The sequence below is a fragment of the Leptodactylus fuscus genome, chromosome 5 (assembly GCF_031893055.1).
Source record: "Leptodactylus fuscus isolate aLepFus1 chromosome 5, aLepFus1.hap2, whole genome shotgun sequence".
Classification (NCBI taxonomy): domain Eukaryota; kingdom Metazoa; phylum Chordata; class Amphibia; order Anura; family Leptodactylidae; genus Leptodactylus; species Leptodactylus fuscus.
The window spans coordinates 130,490,621-130,514,913 of NC_134269.1; the positions used below are offsets into that span (position 1 = coordinate 130,490,621).

Sequence of the window (24,293 nt, forward strand, 5' to 3'; positions counted from 1 at the left end):
TCACAGTCTTGTCTCTTGCACTTCTTCCTCTGTTTCTTCCTGTAGGGCAGTGATCTTGGGTCTGGATTTTCTCTTACTGGAGTTTCGGCGGTGTAAGGGAAATAGTTTTAAGCGATCAGACTGACTCATGGCCTGTTTGAAGAAACTCTTCTCATTCATGAGTTTCTGTATGGAATCATATTGCCGCACTGTATTCTCTTCTATCACCTGATGAGAAGGATGTGAAGACATATTAGCCAGTGAAAAAACATTCTGATCATTCCTATCAAGGTTTTATCTTTATATTATTGAAGTGTTTTAGTCTCGCCTCTGGCACAATGTGGGGGATTTCTCAAATCTACACAGATAACTGTTCTGGGGTTTTTTTTTTAGATAAATGAAAATTTCCATTACGATGACAAATTTGTAAAGTCCCTTTGCTATACTTTGAACATTTTGAAAACAATGGAAGTTGTGACCCATCTGGTTAATGGAGGATGTTGTATCCTTATTCTCATTGTGGAAACATCAAAACCACTTGTTGATCTGATTCATTCTAGTCTTGACTATTCCTGTTCTCTGCTAACTGGTCTATCACTTACTAAACTCTCCCCTCTACAATCTGTGTTGAATGAAGTCACCATACTCTGTTTATCTACTACATGGATGCATCCCACTGGACACAGCAAAACCATGTATTATGTGATGGAATATGTATAGCATGTTCTTATGTTATTGTGTACATAGTTTGTACGCAACAGTGTTTTCATCTTTAAATGGCTCCAGCATTGTGGACAGGGGGGTAGAATTTTAGCAAGTTCCAGGCAGATAGTTCTGGAATGTGGAAAGAGAGCAGGAGTGGAAGGTTGTACAGAGAAATGGAGGAGAGACAGATTATTCCCCCTACGCCCAAACAGCAGCACAAGATGGGGTATTCCTGCCCCTGTGTACTGTTAGGACAGGTGGAACTTTTAATAAACTAACAAGTTCCCTCCCATAAAAGGCCCAGGAGACCTCCCCCTCCCTGTGTTTTTTTCTGTCCTGTGGACCAGGACAGGTGGAGGGAGAGGTCTTCTTCCCTCTCCCACAATTTTAAAAAAGATTTCCTTCCTTTTGGATTATAGGTTTCCCCCTCCCCCTCTGGGTCTTACCTGGGGTGGGGGGATCCCTTGCGGCTCCGCTCGCTTTCGGCTCCCCCGCCGCCTGGGTAATGATGCTCCGGCGGCCGGGGGGGGGAGTAAGGCTTGCGGCGCATCCTTGATGTTCGGACTGTGTCTGCGGTCCCTGTCCCGCCGCGCTTCCCCAGCCGCCTGGATGTGCAGAGGCGCCGGCGGCCAGGGGAAGAGGAACCTTGCGGCGCTCTACAAGTTTCTGCCGCGGGCACTATCTGGTGCGCCGCGGACTTCCGCTTCTCCACGCATGCACGGGGGAATTTGCTTCACGCATGCGCGGCTTTGCCGGCTCGCGCATGCGCAGTCCAGGGCGCTTCGTCGCTGTGCTCAGTGCCTTCTTAGAAGGCTGTTTCAGGGGGACAGGTCCCCCCCCCCCTGCCTTAAATCTGTAATTAGGTTGGGCTGGGGGAAAGTTTGCAATCCCCAGCCATTGTAGGGGGCAAGGAAGGGGTAGAGGGCGGAGCTAACATAACTCCGCCCCCCCCCCTTTCTCCCTTATTTAGCTCTGGTTTGCCCAGTGTAGGTTGCCTGTCAGCTCTAGCTTGCAGGTTCCTACTGTTCCTGGGCAACCAGAACCAGAAGGCTGAATTTCCCCTACGTTGGAGATTTTCTGAACTATATCCAAGGTGATGTATGCCCCCTGGTGGGGCCTGAGGGTAGAAGCTTTAAGGTAAGAGGAATAATGAGCAATATATTTCTCTTTAGATGTCATCGTCCTCCTCTGTTGCGGAGAATCCTAGGAGGAAAGCTTCTAGCAAACGGCGTCACCTTGCGTGTGTTAAGTGTGAGGTGCCTTTACCGGACGGCTATGCCTACCAGTGTTGTCGCGGATGCCGAGGTCCCCCTTCAGAAGACACTTCTGTCCGTGACGTGGTTGGTTGGGTGAGAGAATTCGTTGAGGAGTCAATGAGAGAGATGAAAGTCTCAATCTCTCAGCTGTCTAAGAGACCGCGCATTTCGTCATCACCCCCTTCGCTTCCACCTATGGAGGCGCTGCAAATTTTGGATGAGGTTTCCTCAGAAGAGGACAACCTGGACCCAACCAAGCCGGTCTTCCCGGTGGATAGGATGCCTAAGTTGCTTAGGGTCTTACAGGCCAAGGACGTAGAGGAGGCTACGGAGGAGACTCCGTCTACCTCCCTCAAAACCTTTAAGGCCAACCCTGATATGGTCAAGAGATTTGAAGCTGAATGGAGATTTCCAGAACGTCCATTCAATGCTTCTAGGCGCTTTAGGGCGCTCTTTCCCTTGGCCGAGGCCCAGTCCAGCTCCTGGGGCCCCCCGCCCAAGGTCGACATAGCGGTCTCCAAACTATCTAAACGCACGGTAGTGCCAGCGGAGGATGGCTCTAACCTCCAGGATGTGATGGATCGCAGGGCGGAGGAGTCCCTGAGGCGTATTTACGCCTCTTCCTCAGCTCAAGCTTCGGTGGGCATCACGGCTAGTGAGGTAGTCGCTAAACTGCGATCGGAGGTCTCAAATCTGGAGAGGGACATCGACTCCGGTGTCCATCGGGACGATCTGTTAAAGGCTATGACAACCATTAGCCTCATGTCCGACTACCTCTCTGAGACCGCTTTTTATCAGACCAAGCTGGCAGCGAGAACCATGGCATTGTCTACCGCTGCGAGGCGCCCCCTCTGGCTCAAGCCCTGGAAGGCAGATAACGCCTCAAAATTCAATTTATGCGCCCTGCCCTTTGAGCCAGGCAGGCTATTCGGGAGTGAACTTGACCGGATAATGGAGGGGTTGGCCGATTCGAAAGGTAAGAACCTGCCTCAGTCAACAGGATCCAGGCAACGATCCTTTCGTGGCTACGCCCCCGCGAGAGGCATGTCAAGAGGCCAGTTTCGAGGGCGCCCCTCTGGCCCAAGAGGCGGTCGAGGTTCCTCCCGTGGTGGTGGGAAAAGATCCACCTTCTGACTATCACGATTCCCTCGCCTGCAGGGCCAAGGTGGGGGGTCGGCTTTCCTTACATCTAGCCGCCTGGCACCATCATATCCAGGATCCATGGGTTCTCCAGCTTTTACGGGAAGGCTACAAAATAAGCTTCCTATCCCCCCCTCCAGACAGATACAGGAGGACCCGCCCTCTTCAGGGCACCAAACAGCTTCATCTTCAAAGATCCGTGCTGGAGTATGTGGACAAGTCTGCGTTGGAACCCGTCCCTCTAGACGAACAGGGTCAAGGCGTTTATTCACCCGTGTTTCTAGTACCAAAGTCCACCGGAGGGTGGCGCATGATTATCGACCTGAGGTATGTAAATCAATTCATCCGCAAGGTCCGGTTCCCTATGGAGACCATAAGATCGGTTCTCCCCTTTCTGCAGCCAGGAGAACTATTCGTCACCTTGGATCTGAGGGACGCATACCTCCATATCCCCATTTATCCTCCACACAGGAAGTACTTAAGGATTGCCACGTATTTAAACGGAAGATTACATCACTTCCAGTTTACAGCTCTCCCGTTCGGTATATCCTCAGCCCCCCACACCTTCACAAAGGTAGTGGCCCCGGTCATAGCCACCCTGCGCCTCCAGGGGATATTTATTGTCCCTTATTTGGACGACTGGCTGATAAAAGCTCAGTCAAGGGAGGTCTTGGCCACACAGTTGGGTATCACAGTGGCCTTCGTGAGCGAGCTGGGCTGGCTGGTAAACTGGCAAAAGTCGGTAGTGGTTCCATCAACCCGGATTCAGTTCCTGGGGTTCAACTTGGATTCTCTCAGTATGATGATCTCCCTGCCCTCTCCTCGGAAGGAGAAGATTGGTCGAGCGGTTCACTACCTATCCCGAACCAGGAAGGTTACAATCAGGACAGCGATGAAGGTCCTAGGTCTCATGTCCGCAACCATCGAGGCAGTTCCTTGGGCACTATGGCATATGCGCCCCTTACAACTCGAGATCCTGAGAGTATGGAACCACAGTCCTTCGGGACTTCAGAAGCCTATCCAGCTTTCCATCAGTACCCGTCGATCACTGGAATGGTGGTCTCAACTCAAGGACGGGAGGTCCACGGTCCAGACTTCCTGGACCCTGTTGACCACAGATGCCTCCCTTACAGGCTGGGGAGCGCATCTGGGGGAAACCCTAATACGAGGAACCTGGAACCAACAAGAGAAAACTCGCTCCTCCAACTGGCGAGAGCTTACGGCAATTTATCTGGCACTACGGACTCTGACTCCCCACCTTCAGGGGAAGGCTGTCAGAATAAGGACAGACAATTCAATGGCCGTCCAATATATCAACAAACAGGGAGGCACCAGGTCTCCCTCCCTGATGAGGGTAACCAACCTGATATTCTCCTGGGCGGAGAAGAACTTGTCCCTGCTGTCAGCGGTGCATATCAAAGGCCACCTCAACGTCCTGGCAGACCAGTTAAGCAGGGGACTAATAACAACAGCCGAATGGTCTCTGTCCCCGGAAGTTTTCAAACAACTCACCAGGATGTGGGGTCTCCCTGAGGTGGATCTGATGGCCACCCAACACAACGCCAAGGTGGGACAATTCTGCTCCCTGTATCGGGACGGCAATCCCTTGGCGATCGATGCCCTGTCAATACCCTGGAGCTTCAAACTAGTATACGTTTTCCCTCCGATTCCAATGATTCCCAGGGTGTTGGCGAAACTCAGGCAGGACCAGACTTCGGCCATTGTCATCATGCCGTTCTGGCCGAAAAGGGCATGGTTTACCCACCTCATGGTAATGAGTCGAGGGACCTACTGGAGGCTTCCGTGTGTCCAAAACCTGGTAACTCTAAACAGTCAGCTCTGCCAGGATCTGGACAGGTTCAACCTCACTGCCTGGAGGTTGACCGCACCGTACGTGGAGACAGAGGATTGTCCCAGGCCGTCTTAAAAACATTGGCCCACTCTAGAGCGGACTCAACCAATCGCAGTTACCAGAGGATCGCTCGAGTATTTAAGGACTGGGGGCCAGGAGACAGTGTGATACATCGTCCATTGAATCAGTCCTGGAGTTCTTACAAGAAGGGTTGGACAAGGGATTGTCCCCGGCCACCTTGAGAGTGCATGTCTCGGCGCTATCCGCTCTATTGGGGACTAGATTGTCTCAGAATCCTCTCATAAGGCAATTCCAGAAAGGGGCCTCTAGGCTCCGACCCCCGGTACGGCCCCCGGCCCCCCAATGGGACCTAGCTGCGGTCCTACAAGGACTATGCGGCCCTCCATTTGAACCCTTGACAGAGGTGGAGCTCAAATACCTCTCATGGAAAGTAACCTTTCTTCTGGCAATCACATCTGCCAAGCGAGTAGGAGAGCTCCAGGCTTTGGCGGCATCAGAGCCATATACGACCTTTTTTCCGGACCGAGTCCAGCTTAGGTTTATTCAAGGTTTTCTGCCTAAAGTTCCCTCAGTGGAAAACATAAACCAGGTTATAACCTTACCTACCTTCTTCCCCTCTCCTTCCTCGGAGTGGGAACAGAAAATGCATAGTTTGGATCTGGTGCGAACTCTGCGGATATACCTGGACCGGACAGGTCCATTCCGCAGGTCAGAAAACCTACTTGTCAATTTTTTTGGTCACAACAGGGGTAATAAGGCGTCCAAGACTACTCTGTCAAGGTGGATCAGAGAAGCCATCTCAGTGGCCCTTCAGTCACAGGGGCTACCGGTTCCAGAATTTTTGCGAGCCCATGCTACCAGGGCGGTAGCGGCGTCTTGAGCAGAGAGGCAGTCCCTCTCAGTAGACCAGATCTGTGCGGCTGCATCTTGGTCTTCCCACTTGACTTTCGCCAGGCACTATAGATTGGACTGGCATACCTCCAAGGCGAAGTCCTTTGGTTACTCAATCCTGACCTCGGCCTGTCAGGATCGCCCTCCCTAGAAGGGGTATTACTTGTTAAATCCCCATCTTGTGCTGCTGTTTGGGCGTAGGGGGAATGGAAGATTATATAGATAATCTGTTTTCCCTTAGCCCAAACAGCAGCACAAAGCTCCCTCCCTTGGCTTGTTAAAATTATATGCGGTCTTATGCTATATGGTACTTGGAGACTAACACAGGGAGGGGGAGGTCTCCTGGGCCTTTTATGGGAGGGAACTTGTTAGTTTATTAAAAGTTCCACCTGTCCTAACAGTACACAGGGGCAGGAATACCCCATCTTGTGCTGCTGTTTGGGCTAAGGGAAAACAGATTATCTATATAATCTTCCATTGCCATGCTGCAGGATAGAGTCTGGAAAAGAAAGGCTGGATAAAGAGACTTGAAAGGAGCACAAAAGAGAGTGCCATTCCTGTAGTCTGAGGATAAACTGAACAAGGGCCTCAGAGCAATGACCTAAAACACAGGATGGGCAGGAAATCCAAGTGAATCTCTGCTGGAATATGAATAAGAGACAGAAAAGTTCTCCGTTTATTATACTCTGGGGTCTGAAAAGACCCCAGAGTATAATAATTGTTTATGGGTGTCTACAGTGGGACATAATACTGTGTGCAGGGGCCACTGAGGGACATAATACTGTGTGCAGGGGCCACTGAGAGACATAATACTGTGTGCAGGGGTCACTGAGAGACATAATACTGTGTGCAGGGGCCACTAAGGAACATAATAGAGCGTGCAGGAATGCGGAGGAGGGGGTCGATCGAAGTCTTCGGTGTCGGCCGGGGGGCCCCATGTCAAAAGTTCGTCACGGGGCCCCGCCATTCCTAGTTGCGCTACTGTGTATATTAATTGAGAAACAAGCGTGGGCTGTGTAGTACCATCTACTGACTCACCCATACTCAAAGATTGTACCTCCATTACTAGATCAGTCATTTGCCTTACTACCAGATTTCAAGTAAATTTATATGTTACCAGTTTCCCAGCACTCTGAGTCTTGTTCCTGAAATACCATCATGAGCACTCCAACTCACATCAGGGGGAGACACTACCATCACCACCATCAGATACACAGCGGACCCCCTCAGTTCTGTACAGCCCAGCAGAGAGGAGATGTGGGCTTGGCTTTTTGCGTTTCACAACTACCATGACAATCTCTGGGTTGCTGCAAATCTACCTTGTGCCACTTGCTGCAATGGTTGCCTATACACCATAAAATACAATCCTGGACAATTATCAGATTATTACCCAACATCTCCAGTTCCAAATGTGCCATAAGAACGCATATTATCACACTACCTGGTCACATGACTTCATTTATATTACCTTATTTATTAAAAGATGGCTGGACCACTATAACAAACAAGCACCCTTAGCTCTTGTGTCACTCTTATTTCCTCATAGAGTGAAAAAGCTTGCAAGTAGGGCCCTACCTATTGTTGAAATGTCTGATATTGCCTGCTCAGATACCCTGTGATTTCTATAGAGCTGTGTTATATCTTGCCACTATATAAATAAATTTATTATTACTATCTCCACCTTGTTTTATCTGAGACACGTGAGACACATGTGTCTATGGGCACATCAGCCTATACATATTTAGAATTTTTTGATGTGTAAGCCCCATGTTGGTTCTACCAAAGTTTTGAACCTAGGTGTAAATGGCGATTCATCATTTTTATCTGTAACATTGGTCTTATTGACAAGAACTTTCTGTGAAAGGTGCTGTGGAAAAAAACGCAATGCATGCCTGCTGCTGTCTTTACCGCTGCGCTTTATGGCTGCTGCTCACTACATGGGGCCTTATCCTTAAAAGGGTTTTCCCATGAACATAACCATAATTATATCTGTAGAATATAAAAAGATAAACATATTTGCAAATATTGGGATCATAAGAAAAACTGTGGCGCTGCATTGAAATCTGCTGCAAAGATTGTAAGGAATCCAACACAGGAGGGAACCTATATATAATTTTTCCCCTTAGAAAAACTAGCAATTATTTACAATATTTGCAAATAAATGCATAACAAAGTTGTAATAGAGGAAAAGCAGGGGGCACTCACCAATTGTAGTTTTCATTTAAAAAAACCTCCTTTATTCAAAAAAGCAGCAATGCAAGAGAGAGGATCAGTCCAGCATCTTGGCAACGTTACCACGTAGTCTGATCCTCTTTCCTGCTTTTTTTTTTTTTTTTTTTTAAATAAAGGATGTTTTTAATTAAAAATAGGTGAGTGCCCCTATTTTTTTTTCTATTACCACTTTGTTATGTATTTGCAAATATAGCTAATTCAAAATTTAGCAGAACTTTAAAAAAAATTCTAACCATTTTAGCGGTGAGAGTCTTTTATCTTCATCGGTTGACTATAGAAACTACCATGAATTCAAGAACTTTCTTTGGACTGGCACTTGTCAGAAACCCATCCATGATTTCCTTATTGTGGACAGGACATGGCCACCAAATACATGTGAATATAATCTGGCTACAATAAGGCCAGGTCATAGAAAGTGCCCACATTCATGGTCGTATCCATTGGCAATCAGGACAACAGACGGTCACCACTAAGATGATCAAAGAAAATCTTTAAAACTCTGCGAAATTTTTAACTACTTAAATTTGTAAAATATTTTAACTTTTAATTGACTACTAATTTAAATCTGTTTCTGGTTATGGGAAAATCCCTTTAATGACTAACACTATATGCACTGCTGTTCTGCTGAAAAGTAAACATCATATTTCACTTTCATGAGTGATATCAAAGAAAACTTCCTCTTCTGAGTAATGGTCTTGTATGCAGGTATTTGTTATTGTTTCCATAACTGAGCACACTGTGAAGTTATCTACACAAGATAGGGTAGTAGAACAATTGTTCACCATTCCTAAGGTTCAAAGAGCAATGGCACACTGACCTTTGGGATTGCGGAACAATGGCTTACTTTCACAACTAACAAAAGCTTGAGCAACACTGATATAATCTAAAGTCTGGCGTATGGATTGTACAAGACTACAAGGAACTCACACTGAGATTTCAGTAAATATTTCTAGTTAGTGTGTTACAATGTTGAAAGAGCAACATTAGGACATTGATGAACTTAGACTGGGGTTGCAAGAAAAATTGTAGCCATACATATCTAAATCACCAGGACTTCCCACACCATGCAATGATGCCATTTTCTGGGATACTTTTAGTGAAAATTTTGTTTTTAAACAAATACTATTTATCAAGCCACCTTGAATTTTGTGACGCAAGTGACACTTGAGTTAGTGTCAGAGAAGTCAGAGCACTTTTGCTTTCCGTGTCATTGATTTCCTAAATCCTTTTGTGTTCAGCTGTCAGTGCTTAGTTACTAGACCATATTCCTCGACAGGCGGTCACTATTGCTAAATTATATCATATTATATTATATTATATCATCCAGTGATATCTCACAAGAAGGAGAGGGTAAGGTATTGAAGGTGCTGTTTTGATTCAGCGCCCTTTATGTAATCTTTTGTATATGTATTTTACAATAATAAACTTTGGTATATGTATTTTACAATAATGTTGTTGGTTGTGTAAATATATGGAACCTACCAGGAAGAATTGACATTCAAGCATGGCTTCTAGTCTGTGTTCAGACAAGATGACTGTACAATTTGCAAATGCATGCTTCAGAGTCTTCCTAATAATCTGAAATGTTCTGTAATAAAATAAAGACAAATTTATTGATATCCTGAAAGTGTATATGTTTTCTCATGTATTATTTAAATAACAATTTAAAGACTTACATTGGATCTAAATGAGCGCTTGGTTCATCCAACAGGAGTATCTTGGCTTTACTTAGAACTGATCTGGCCAAACACACAAGTTGCTTGTGACCATGACTTAGAACACATCCACCATCCAGAAGCACAAAGTCCAGCTGACCGGGAAACTGTTCAATGATTGACTTCAGGCCAACCTGACAAAACAGATGAAACAAAATGGCCCAGATTTCCTAATAGTTAGACACTGCAACTACCGTGTAAGGCTTGGTTCCCATCTGTGTTCAGGTTTTCGTTCGGTGAGTCCGTTTGTGGACCCCCCCGAATGGAAACCTATACGCATAGAAAAGCAGTTACCTGGGATAACACGTGGACCCCGTAGACTGTAATGGGATCCGTGTGGTTTATGCTTGGCTTCCAAGCCGAAAAATGCAAGCAACACTTTTTTCTCCACACATTTTGTGCAGAAATTGAACAAAAACCACACGGATCCCATTACAGTCTACGGGGTCTGCGTTTTTTCCCAGGTAACCACTTTTCTATGCATATAAGTTTCCATTCAGGGGGGTCCAATGACTATCCTGGATAAGACACCTGGAGTATCTTAAAGCTTTAAGACAGGCCAATATTCAGGGCTATTATCTGCCATGGACATTCCTAGTCACACAGACAGATACACAGGCCAACCATATGCCTATGTTGTGACTTTTTACACCATAATTCTGAAGTGTGGGGTTTAATAAATTCCCCAAGTATATTTAATAATATTCTCTCAGAACTGCACTTCAGAAAACCGCACAATTTTTTTTTTTAGACAAGGGTTTACAATGACACTAAATCACTCCTTTACTCAGAAATATCCTCATGTGAATAATAGATTAAGACGAGTTTTCTATATTTTCCTGTTAACACTGAGTTAAATAAAATGGCACCTGTAACCTTACATTTGTGTTTTTGTTCTCAGACATGTAATCACTGTGTCCAACCACAAGGTGGCAACACTGTATGAAAAATCTAATCCTGACCTAAGCCTAACAAAGAAACATTTGATTATCCTTAACTGAGTCCTTTAACATGTAGAGGAAATGGAAGCACACATCCAGCAAACAGCCTTTGTTATTTGTCTGTCACTTTGTCAGGATGCTCACAATACAGCCCATTGTCAGCACTAAGAATTTTGTAATCCTTGTCACGCACATAAGGCCAGTTCCATTACCTCTTCAGTTACTTTCCAGATTTCTTCATCACTGTGCTTTTCATAAGGATCAAGGTTTTTCCGAAATGTCCCAGAAAATATGAAAACTTTCTGTAGGAGAGATAAGAATTAATAGGGTCAATAATCATTGGCGTGAATTTTTAAGCATCTCGGCAGAATTCTCATTCTTGGTAGGGCAGACCATTTAACTTCCTTGTGTAATGTAATAGAAGGTGAGCCAACACATCTTACAATAAACTGAATTGTGCTCCTTCCTGGGCTTCAATGAACAGTACTGTTAAGCGCTTCATTAGAAATGGCGTCCATGAAGTGATTGCTTATATACTTTATTTAAGGGATTGTCCAGTTTTAGGAAATGTTAACAATATACACACAATATACTTTCTTATCAATTCCTCATGGTTTCCTAGATCCCTGCTTGCTGTCATTCATTCTGCTTACACTCAGTGGATAGAAATCAGTCCATGATCATGTGATGAGCACATACAGTAGGTGCACAGTTCGTCACCAGGCAGATGTGTGATTACTGTGCTGTGACTGTAACGAGCTGTGCATCTATGAGCCCATGACATCACCATAGTTCGTACATCACATGACCATGGGCTGATTTTCATCCACTGGAAGTAAACAAAGAAAGAGAGAAAGCAGCATGGCCGTTTTAACACATTGGTTGGCTCAGTGCAAAGGTTTAGTCTAAAGCCCCACGTTGCAGAAACGCCGCTTCATTTGTTGCAGTTTTATAAGCCAAAGCCAAGGATAGTTACAAAAGAAATGGGAACTCTATAAAAAGTTGTTATACTTCTACTCAGTCCACTCCTGACTTTGGCTCAAAAAACCACAACAAAATCTGCAACAAAAAAGCTGCGTTTCTGCAACGTGGGGCCTCAGCCTTAAGGGGAATTTTTAAAGTCAGATTTACTGGAGTGTACGTTGATGTAAATTGACATCAAATTGATTAAATGTCACAAGATATGACTAAGACCTGTGTCCTGAGATGACACTCCACTCTATACACCATCCACTCAGTGGAGTGAGATGGGACAATGTTGCACCTTTTAAAAAAGTCTCAACCTATGTCCAATGTACTGACAGCTAGAACAGCTAACTACACCTTTTTCCCACCCAATTTTCAAACCCATTTACGTCTGCTTTTTGCATCCATTAACCAGATGTGAAAAGCACAATTTCAGCGTAAGAATACTAAATTTTGCAATTTTTGGGCAAATGACCTCAATCCCATATCTTTACGACTTTTTAAATCAGAATTCTGCAGTACAGAGTTTGATCAATTCCACCTTTGTGTTTTAGTGCAATGAAAACTATTCAGAGAAGTTAATAAAGAGTGTTTCACAAGAAATAATCCTTCATTTTAAAAGGGGTGTTCATCCCCAGAAAAAGAAATCTTTGTTGTTTTGTAAATGACAAATAATGAACGTAAAATAAAGAAACTTTAATTTCTAAAAGTAAATGGATGCCCTAATTTCACTCGCTGTCACATGGTTCTCAAGGTGGTCTTAGCCATACAGCTAGCACCCTCGTACATATCACCAGCACATAAAGATGGAGAAACCCACACCATATTAGGTTGTGTCGGGAACAGCAGATCTGATAGGAGAAGCTCCACTCCCAAGACCATTTTCAAAAAATTTTATATATTGGTAGGTTTATTTACTTTCCATTCGTAAAACAACGGAGAGAATTTTCTGGTATTGGACAACACCTTTAACTCCTTTCAGCTGCAGCCTTTTTTTGATTTTCGTTTTTGACTCCCCACCTTCCAAAAACTCTTATGAGGGCTTAATTTTTGCTGGAAAAATTGTACTTTGTACCGGTACCATAATATTCAGTACAATGTACTGAAGAACTAGAAAAAAATTCAGAATGAGGTGGAATGGGAGAAAAACTGCAAATGCACAACTTTCTTCCAGGTTTAGTTTTTTACAGTGTTCATTGTGCAGCCAAAATACCATGTCAGTTACATTCTGTGGATCGGTACAATTTTGTCAATACAAAATTTAGATTTGTATAATTTTGTTTTACATTTTAACTTCTTTAAAATAATAAATTTTATGATGGCCGAATCGGCGGTTTGGTTCGTTTGATTTTGTTTCTCACGCTACACAGTTCACCATTTGATAAAACATTATAACGTTGTAGACCTCCTGTATTAGGACACAAGGATTCTTAACTTGTATGTGTTTGGCTTTATGTATGTACTTTTTTATGTTTTCTATATAAAAGGGGATGATTTGTATTTTTTTTTTTTTACTGTAATTGTTAGACCCAATAGGGATTGTGAACCCTAGGGGGTCTGACCACAAATACAGTGCTCTACAAAGCACACAGTTGTGGTGCTTAGCACAGTTTCTTCTAGAACTAAAAAAATTACTAACCTTGGGGCCTTCAATAGGCTCCTGACTGTCATAACAATGGATCACAGTCCCCACATCTCATTTCGGGGGCCAGCAATCCACTTCAAAATGGTGACACCCATGAACATCAGTCAACTTTGACCGAAGCATTAGGAGAGGTTAATGCCTGCGATCTGTGCCTGCACTGATTGTAGATATTGCTGCTGTATAATACAGCTGTGAGCCTTTTCAGATCACAAAGGAAGAGACGTTGCTCCAAACTGCTATGCCCTATACTGCTCTAATATGCCACCATGAACATGAGGGCACATTAGAATCGTGTAGACTATAGCAGCTTGGAGTAAGGTATCCGCCCTTGCTGCTTTACTACTTATTTGCATATTGTGAAATAAATAAATATCTCAGAAATGGAGGAAAAAGATGTTACATGCAGGAAAGGGGGCGTTCACACTTGCGCCTCTGTGCACCCTGTGTCAGTCCGCCAGGATTCCGTCCTAAGCCCCAGAGAAACTGTCTATGGGATGGCTTCCCGATTGTCGGTTTTAAATCCCATTCATTTGAAGTGATAAGATGTTACATGCAGCAGAACTACAGAAAAGTATATGGCTTTTGCCACAGGTTTAACCATTTATATTGCAATATAGTAAAACAAAAGGAAGGCTCTATGCACACAAACATGTGCTATGTCCATGTTCTAGCCATGTTTTAATCATGTCTTATCATGAGTACTTGTTTGGGCCTAGAGCTCAGGGCAAAGTTCCTACACCATTATATTCTGTGACCCCATACAGACACCTTTGCCTTATCATGCGTCTGTGTACGGGGTTGTAAACACAGGGCAAAACTTAAAACAGGTCCTATACCTGCCATGTGGCCCAGACTCACAAAAGGAAATCAATGAGTCTATGGAGACAGCAAATGGCTATGATCTATGCGCAGTCTGTGGCATTTCACCACTGACCCCACACAAGCGCAGGTTTGCAGGTATTGCTATTGCTGCAGATGTGCAGGATATGGGTAGTGTATAAGTGTATAAGGCTAAGGCCCCACATTGTGGAAAAGCAGATTTTTTGTTGTAGATTTTGTTGCGTTTTTTGAGCCAAAGCCAGGAGTGGATTGAGCAGAAGCTAGGAGTATAAGAACTTCTTATTTATTTTCCATTCCATTTGTATTCATTTTTGGCTCATAAAAAAAAAAACTGCAACAAAAACTGCAACAAAAAAAAGCTGTGTTTCCACAACCTGGGGCCTCAGGCTAAGGACCCATGGGCCGGGACTGCAGCGCTAAAGCACTGCGGGAAAAACCGTGGCATGAACACATTGCGGTTCTTCCTGCAGCGCTTTGAACAGAAAGTTCACAGAGTTTTCCTCTGCGGACTTCCTGTTACAATTATATCTATGGGAAAGCCGCCGACGTTTCCGTAGATATAATTGGCATGCTGCGATTTTCAAAACCACAACGGTTTTGCAAGTGCTGTAAAACGCCGCAATTTTTCCTGCAGCGTTTCCGCCGCAGCCAAATCGTGGCATTTCCGGCTCGTGGGGCCCCAGCCTAAGTGTAACACAGGTATTTTCTTATTGTTCTTTTTATCTCTGTACTATGCCCACCCCGTGTAGATCCTACACTAGGACCAGTGTACTAGTTCAGCATTTAGTGTTATTTTAATGTTGGCTTCACACTTAGCAATTAGGAGCCATTTTTTAATTTTGTAAGGAATTTTATAAGGCACAAAAGCTTTGAACAGATTTTATCTTTAGGAAGACTGGAATATCTGTACAAACACAGTGGTTTATTTAGTGGTGTTTGCTAAACAAACATTTGCTAAGCTAACATGTTGGCACATTGCTTAGTATGCTGGTGCTGCAGTTCTGAACTTTACCAAGCTAGACTATGTGTGAACAGGGATATAACTTAATATCCGCACTGAGAACCAGTAGATTGGTAACTAGGTCCTGCATACAATAACTTATCATTTTGGCATCTTTTTAAGCGGGAGAGGGGAAAAGTATCAGTGCGGACGGTGATCTCTAATAGCGCCATAAAAGTAAATGAAGCACTGCAGTCCTAGCAGTTGGCACCATCCTGTCCTTTTAAGGGGCATTCACAATGAGTTTCCGTGCGCTGATTCTGACACTGAATTCGCGTCAGAGTCCGCAAGGAAATAAAGCCTCTCATTGATTTCAATGGGTTCCGTTTTCTACACAGAACCCTTTGAAATCAATGTGAAAAAACCTCCCATTGATTTTAATGGATTCCGCGCGGAAAACGGAACCGGAGGCTTTTTTTCTGCACGGATATCGCGTCAGAATCCGTGCCAAAATACTCAGTGTGAATGCCCCCTTAGGTTTACAGCCTCACATTATGAAAAGCTGCTTTTTTGTTGTAAATTTTGCTATGGCTCTTTTAGCCAAAGCTGGGAGGTGATTGAGCAGAAGGACAGAAGTACAGGAGCTTTCTGGATATTTCCCATTCCTTTTGTAGGCACTACTAGGTTTTGCTCAATAAAATGCAGTAAAATATGCAACAAAAAAGCAGTGTTTCCTCAATGTGGGGTCAGCCTAAGGCCTGGGCCCCATGTTGCGAAAATACCACAGTAAAAAACACTGAACTTTACAGTATCAGCAAAGTAGATGGGATTCTGTCTAATCCTATCCAGACATTGCAGAAAAATATTTGCAGTGGAAATTCTGTGATTTCAAAATCCATTGCATCTGTGTAAATCGCAGCATATCAATTATACTTATGAAAAAACTGATGTTTTCCATATAGGTATAATAGGGACAGAAAGTCGACAGAGGAAAACTTTGTGGACTTTCTGTGAAATCCGCACTTTTTGGCTTCAGCTTACTATGTGGAGCCTTAGCTTAAGGCCGGGGCCCACAGGACGTAAATGCTGCGATTTGCCCGCAGCAGAGATGCTGCGGAAAATATCACGGCGTTGTACAGTGCAGGCAAACTGGATGGGATTCATGCAAAGCCCATCCCCACTTTGTGGAAAAGATCACAGCGCAGACACGCTGCGATTTGCAAAGCCGTTGCGGCTTTGCAAATTGCAGCATGTCAATTATATCTATTATTTCCCGTAGATATAATGTTAAGAGAAAGTCCACAGAGGAAAACTCTGTGAACTTTCTCTTAAAAGCACTGTGGAAAGAACCGCAATGCGATCATGCAGTGGCTCTTCCCGCAGCGCTTTAGTGCTGCGGATACGGCCCATGGGGCTTTAGCCTAAAGGGGTTTTCTAGGCTTTCATGATTGATGACTTATCCTTGGGAAACATCAGCAGTGGAAGATTAGTCGGGGTCTGACAGCAAAACCACGTGCAGCTGCCATACAATGTACAGTGCTGTGCTTGGTTTTCAATGAAGAGACCACAGTGCTTACCCCAACGTCGCTATCTCTTCAAAAAGCTGATCAGTGGAGGTCCTGCATCTTACATTTATAACCCATCCTAAGGATAGTTCTATAATCTGTAAGACTGAAATAGCTCTTTATCAAGTGCTTTTCCAATGTATGTATTTGACACATGTATAAGAATGCGCATTATGCTTTTGTGTAACTTCTATGTTTGCAAATATGAGTCATAAATGTGAAAACAAACATTTCATGCTTCATTACAGCAAATAAAACTGGCTCTAAAGCAAACAATAGGAAGTGTTGCTGAGAACAGATATAATCCTCCCATTAATGCTGCAGATCTAGGAGGAAAGTGTTGCAGAAAAAAAAACATAGTGGAAATCAATGAGTAGCGTACTTAGTAGAGACGAGCAAACACTGTTCGATCGAATAGATATTCGATCGAATATCAGGCCATTCGAGGTATTCGATTCCAATCGAATACCACGAGGCAAACGCACTAAAAATTCATATCCCCTGCCACCTTCCCTGGCGCTTTTTTTGCACCAATAACTGCGCAGGGGAGGTGGGACAGGAACTACGACAACGGAGGCATCGACAAAAAATCTGAAAAAGGAATTGGCTGGCTAAATCAGGTGACCTCCACTTCATACAAATGGTGGATTTAACATTCAATTAATTTGAGACTGTGAACTATGTGACTGTGAGACAGGGATAGATCTACAGGCAGGGTTAGCTAGGGATTACCAATGCATTCCTCGGCATAGGAATGCATTGACCAGCGTTGATTGGCCGAATGCCATACAGAGTACAGCATTCGGCCAATCAACCCTGGTTCTGCCGGAGGAGGCGGAGTCTAAGATCGGTCCACAGCAGTCTCCATTCTGGTCCGATCTTAGACTCTGCCTCCTCACAGACGAGCCTCCGGAAGAACCAGCGTTGATTGGCCGAATGCTGTACCCTGTATGGCATTCGGTCAATCAACGCTGGTCAACGCATTCCTATGAGAAAAAGTCAGCTTGCGCATATCGCAAGCTGACAGGGATCCCGACGTAATACAGTGACTTGGGCATGTTAGTTGCCCCCAGACATGCTTCCCCTGCTGTCCCAGTTGCATTCCAGGGTGTAGGCATCATTTCCTGGGGTGTGATAGTGGACTTAGTGACTCTCCTGAGTCGAAGAGTGGGATCCCCTGAAACAAGTTTTTTTTTCCCCATAGACTAAAATGGGGTTCGATATTCGTTCGAATAGTTGAATATTGAGGGGCTATTCGAAACGAGTATCGAATACCGAATATTTTACTGTTTGCTCATCTCTAGTTCTTAGGCCATGTTCAGATGTGGTAGATTTTATGTGAATTGTATTATTTGAATATTCTGCACATAAAATCTAAAACAATGTAAAATACAATGCAAGTGAAAGGGATTTTACAACACTCTTTACACAGGGCAGATTATATAGCATGATGCAGGTTTATAAAACATATGACTCTACATACTTTTTTTACACCATTCGTTTTCTTTCAGTTAAATAATATTTTTTCTTTTTTTTTTCAACGTTATTATTATTATTTTTTTTTTTAATAAAGGGGATTGTCCCAAGATACAAAGTTATTCCTTATCAATAGGATAGGAGATAACTTAGTTAACAGTGAGGGTCTGACTGTTGGGACTTCCACCAATCCTTAGAATGAGGCTCAGGTTCTCCCATCTTTATGGAGCATTAGGCTGACTATGCATCCTGCTACTCCATTGTACTCAGCTATCTCCAGTGCTCCATTGAAAATGAATAGAGCAGCAGATTGCATGCTCAGTCAGTCCCTCCATTAGGTTGTCGTAGGAGTCGGACCCTTAAATTAAATAACTTCAAATCTTGGTACAACACCTTTCAAGAGAGTCTGTCAGCAGTAAATTTGCAAGAGATGCAACTGCAACCGGGCCTGGTTGAGTACGGACTCATGGCCAGCTGGAGATGGCCATGGCCCTGGACCGCCGTGATAGCGGTCAGGTAAAGGGGCCGAACATGTCGCTAGGCCCCTTTCCAATAGTTACCAGCACAGGGGAGGTAAAAATAAGACATACTCACCTCTCCTGGGCTTCTAACAATTCTCAGCCTCCTCTCCAGGGCTCTTCCGGTCTGTGACCCCAGAGTATAATAAGTAGAGGCCCACCTTGCCTCTCCTCTCCTGGTAATCCTTGCTCTATCTCTTCTCCATCCTGTTCAGTCCTCTTCTACCTGCAACTGAGGTGAGATGCCGCAGATGTCATTGCTGGGGCCTGTGATTGGGCCTCAGTGGTCACATGGGGCCCTGGCATAGTGATTTCAGCACGCCCCATGTGACCGCTGAAGCGCAATCACAGGCCCCAGCAATGACATCTGCGGCATCTCACCTCAGTTGCAGGTAGAAGAGGACTGAACAGGATGGAGAAGAGATAGAGCAAGGATTACCAGGAGAGGAGAGGCAAGGTGGGCCTCTACTTATTATACTCTGGGGTCACAGACCGGAAGAGCCCTGGAGAGGAGGCTGAGAATTGTTAGAAGCCCAGGAGAGGTGAGTATGTCTTATTTTTACCTCCCCTGTGCTGGTAACTATTGGAAAGGGGCCTAGCGACATGTTATCTGAGATAAAGAGAAAAAATCTGAGATGCTACTGCAGTATGCACTACTGATAACTGGCACCATGAAGAATTTGCTGTAGGGAGGGGGTCCAGGACAAAAAGTTTGCACCAGAGCCCATAAGACTTTAGTTATGCCACTGTTTGTGGGGCAAATTGTACTTTTTATTGGCACCAAATTCTGCCATGTATTCATTTTTAATGCTATTTTTTGAGGAAGCAAATTGACCAAAATTTGTGGATAGTGGGGTATACCTAACAGGTTTGTTTAGTTTTTTTTGTTTATGTTTTGTGTTTTCTAAATGTAAAGGTGTTTTTTTTTAGCTTTTTGTTTATTTTGTTATTCTTTACTTTAAACTTTTTATTTATTTATTTATTTATTTATTAACCTTTTCGCTGCCAAGGGTCTCTGGAAATTTTGCACCTCCAGTAGCCAGAGCAATTTTCACAGTTTTGAGATGGACAAATCAAACCTAAATTGCAACATTAAAAAAGCATCCAACCCCCCCATACCTATATATTTTCTTAAAGTAGACACCTGCAGCATTGTCAGAATGCCACTTGGTACTGTATACGAACAGGCACATTCATGCAATTTTCATTTAAAGTGAATGTTTTATGAAAAAATGCAAATAAATGTATATTAATTGTTAAAAGCGGAAACCAAACAAAAAATTAAATGCACCAAACCTCCTAAAAATAAGAGTTCAACATGTGCAGAGTTCATACATATCACTATGGCCTGAACCCGCATGCACGTGTCTTCAGAAAATCGCTAGAACTGGAAGGAACAAAATTCTGCTTTGAAGCTGGAAATGCTAAAAAAGTATCATCCTATAAAATCTAGGGATTACACACAATGAAAAGTAAGTGAACCCCTAAACCCTATATATTTTTTGAAAGTAGACAATCTGAAGATTACAAATGTCTTAATGGGTCATCGATAGCCACATCCACCTTCATGCAACTTTGCGACCAACACAAATAATTTTTTGAAAAAATACGCTAAAACACATATTTGCACCTAAAACTCATGTTCAATCTCACATTCATATACAAAATACTTTTAAAATAATAGCTTATGGTGTATACAATGTGTATATATACTATATGTACCGCAAATATCAACTACAACAAGAGCTCGGACTCCCAAAAACACGAATACAGAAGACAAGCAGGATTTTGCTGTTGTTCACTAATATATTAAAAAGCTATACTGCACCTACCAAACTGTGACTGTGATACCAAAATCTAACTTTTTTCAGAGTACACAGCACACCGTATATAAAAACACAATTTAATAGTTCATATATACAACCACCTTCATTCAACTTTGCCGCAAACAGAGATTGCTAGCAAAAATTGCGCAAAAATTCAAATTTGCCACTAAAGTGCGGCTCAAGAAATCCCTTTCTGCAAACATAATGTACTGTCCATAAAACTGCAATATTTGAGGAGTTCATACATACCACATATGTATATATTTACAGGGGCGGGTGTTAAAGAATCGCCAAAATCACAGAAATGCGCCATCCCATTTTGTGCATGCAAATTAAATAGGACTTTACATAAAAATGTTATTTTCCATCCCCCTATAATAATTTTAGCAATCTATACGTTCATCTCTAGTGATCGTTATTACTATTATTTTAGTGTGTAACGGACATCACTAGAGACGTATTTTACTGTAGAAAGCTCAGGTATAGACAGGACAGGGATTGGGTGAAATGTAAACTTTATTTGCGACTTTATGTATATGTTGTGTAAGTGTTTGGTGCGACTTTTTTTTTTGGCTCTGCAGCCTGGACAATGGTAAACGTCTGGGTCACAGTGCCAACAAACTTCCTGGTTATGTTCAGGAGGTATAACATAAGAATACCCCACTAGAAAAGCTCAGGGGGGAATTACATTATAACTGTATGTGACAATCAGAGACAAATGTATAGTATGTTCTCTGATTGGCAGGAGAAGGGTTAATAGGGACAATAGAGTCCCTGCCACCCCCCTCCTGCTGTCACATACAAGTTATGCAGAGAGAGAGAGATCTTTTCTGTGTCTCTCTGTCTCTGCTGGGCTGCTCCATGTCCCTCTTCCTTTCTTGTTAGATCGCAAATTGCTTGCTTAGACAGGAGGGGGAGGGACACTTTGGAGCTCTATATCTTTGGACTGTATCAACATATCTTGATGCTTTCAATTGCATTTTAAAGAAGAGAATTTCATCTTTAAAATGATATCAAGAACTCGATGATTGGATGTACAGTTTTGGAGAAATTCATTGTTGAAACACTGTCGGGAATTGAGATCTGCAGTTGGATCTCAATGTCAAATAGTGTTTTCAACAGTGAATCACTCCAAAACTGTAAGCATAATCATCAAGTCCCTGGTATCATTTTAAAGATGAGAGTCTCTTCTTTAAAATGCATTTTAAAGCATCAAGATATGTTGATGCAGTCCAGAGATATCGGCATTAGCAGGGAGGACGTACTAAGTACGTCCTCCGCTACTGAAGTGCCACCTTGGGAGCACGTACAGTGTACGTGCCTGGCAGCAAAAGGGTTAAAGCTTTTTATTGTCCCACAAGGGACCTTGAACCTGGGATCTCTGATCCCCAGTGTATTGTACTGCACATAGTATTGCAGCACATCCCACATAGGTTCCCTATGTATAATGTGCATAGGCAGTTAGGAGGTCATTGCTCAGCCCCCTGACTGCAATGGAACCCCTTGCATCATGCAATGTTATCGGGGGATCACTGGGGTGGCAATCATGCCTCTGAGCACACTGGGTGCCTTAATCTCCATCTTCTTACTCCGCTAGTCTGGGGCCTCGGCTATATCACTTAGCTGAATGGTGGAAGTAATACCGTGAGAACAACATTATAGCACTGTACTATTATAGTGTTGAGCAGTAACTATATGGTTAACATGACATAACAGTACAGAGCAGAGCAGTAAGGGGTTAGCATGTCTAACAAAAATGACAAAAAAAATGCATATACAGAAATAAATAAATTAAAAGTAGTAAAAAAGATAATGTGAAAACGCTCACAATACTTAAAAAAAACTACAGGTTTGTATAATCTTCAATAATGGCCTCCATACAGTATAATGTCCCTTAATGGTCCTCCACATATTATAATGTCTCAGAGTAGCCCCTTCAGTGCAATATTCCAGAACGACCAATGAAAAAAAAATCTCATGTACATAGAGATGAATCTGTTGGTTCTTGTTACAAATTTTCCAAAAATTTTGTGTTCACCCAAACTCAAATTTTGGGGTTTACCACCCACAAATTACTGATCTCTTCATACTGGTGGCAACCAAATCTTGCCAAATCAGTGCTCCAAGTTTATCACAATTTCTGTGTTTTTATTTGTCCACCACTTTTTGAGGATTGCCCACAGATTCTCAATGCTTTTTCCAGCATGATGGCGCACCAAGTCACAAGTCATAAACTAAGCACTTCATTAACATGTTTACTACATGGTCAGGAAACTTCTCAGATCCCAATCCCACTGAACACCTGTAGTCAAATTCTCATAATAAGGGTCAATACCGTAAATATGGAGTCTTTGCAGAAACTCGATATATTGGTCAATAAAAGTGTAAAAATTATGAAATTCTTATAATTATACTTCATTATACCATAGACATATCTGACTAATAGATCCGAAAACATTGGAGCAGCAAACTTTGTAAAACTCAAAATTTGTTTCAGTCTCCAAACTTTGGGCTGTACATAGGTTTTCTCTTCTGACTTCGGTGGAAGAAATATTTAACTCCAGTGAAAGAAACAAAAGTAAGCTTGCTATACAAATATACATATATAATAGTCGGGTCTAACGCAGCCATAGTGTGTCTGATACTAACTGTGCTTGCCAAATATGTTGCAGAAAATTGGCTGCAGATGCAGAGAAGAGAACAGGAACGTTTGTATAATGGTGTTTGCTTTTGACTGATGCTAAAAGTAAACTAATGAAAGAGCTAGTCTGTTTTCTGTGTCACAATCTAAAAAAGTTAAACTGAACCAACCAGTCTTGTATACAAACCTGAGAACCATTTACCCAGAAGTAGTCTAAGATAAGGAAGAAACATACAACACTTAGTTTTACTGTGATAAGCTGCAGTTTCAATCAATAACAGTCTTCTAATTCTTTGTCTTGTTTAATAAAAAGCCTCCCATTGATTTCAATGTGTAGCGCGTGTAAGCCGACACCCATTGAAATCAATGGCATCTGTTTTGAAGCGCCGCGCTCTGACACATGTATATGTGTCTAAATGAGTGGCGTGTTACTCCGTGAGAACGGAGCCTTAGGTGCTAAAGATTGTCTTAGTCCATCCCTATAAATGAATTGTAGGGTAGCTCTCTTTAGTATCCCCTGCTCAGTAGCAGTGCAGGAAACAGGGACATAGACACTGGGTTGCACACAAGTTCAGGTTTTATTCACTTGCAGTGCATTAACTGCCTATGCAAAGGCACAAAATAACCAAAAACAAAAACCTTCTCAGCTGAGAACTAAACTAAACACAAGCAAACTTTTCCCTGTCTATACAGAAGCCTGGCTACCAGACTCTCACCTTGGCAACAACAACGGGTGGCACAGTACCTGCTCTGTAGATTCAGTTTGGACAGGTCAGCTCTGTCAGTGTGGTGCCACCCTTCCCAGTCCTCACACACAGACTATTATCAGGCCTTGATTACACCCTTTAAAGTACTAATGCTGCTTATCCCTATAAGAATTACCCCCACTCAGATATTGCAGCAAACACTACAAGATGCCTTTTACAAGAGCGTTTAATGAGACACACTCAGTCTCTGACCGCTAATATCTCCATTCTGTACTATTAGATTAGTAGTTTCTAGGTACATTGTGTAGGCTATCATACTGCTATTCTCTTCCCCAGCATGATATCACTGGTTCTTCAGGGGAAATGGAGTAAAAGAAAAAAGCAGCAGTGTATGCACAGCAGGCATCTCCCAGCTCATCCTACAGCAGCAGGAACAG

General features: G+C 43.1%; 1 protein-coding gene across 1 annotated transcript in view; it reads right to left on the minus strand.

Moving 5' to 3' along the window:
• CFTR (CF transmembrane conductance regulator) overlaps window positions 1-24,293 on the minus strand; it is a 125,883-nt gene continuing 101,590 nt past the window's right edge. The window contains exons 24-27 of the mRNA XM_075274207.1: window positions 10,945-11,034; window positions 9,753-9,925; window positions 9,559-9,664; window positions 1-207 (exon numbers count right to left, since the gene is read on the minus strand). Of these exons, the coding sequence (XP_075130308.1) occupies window positions 1-207; window positions 9,559-9,664; window positions 9,753-9,925; window positions 10,945-11,034 (576 nt within the window). The remainder of the gene's footprint in view (window positions 208-9,558; window positions 9,665-9,752; window positions 9,926-10,944; window positions 11,035-24,293) is intronic.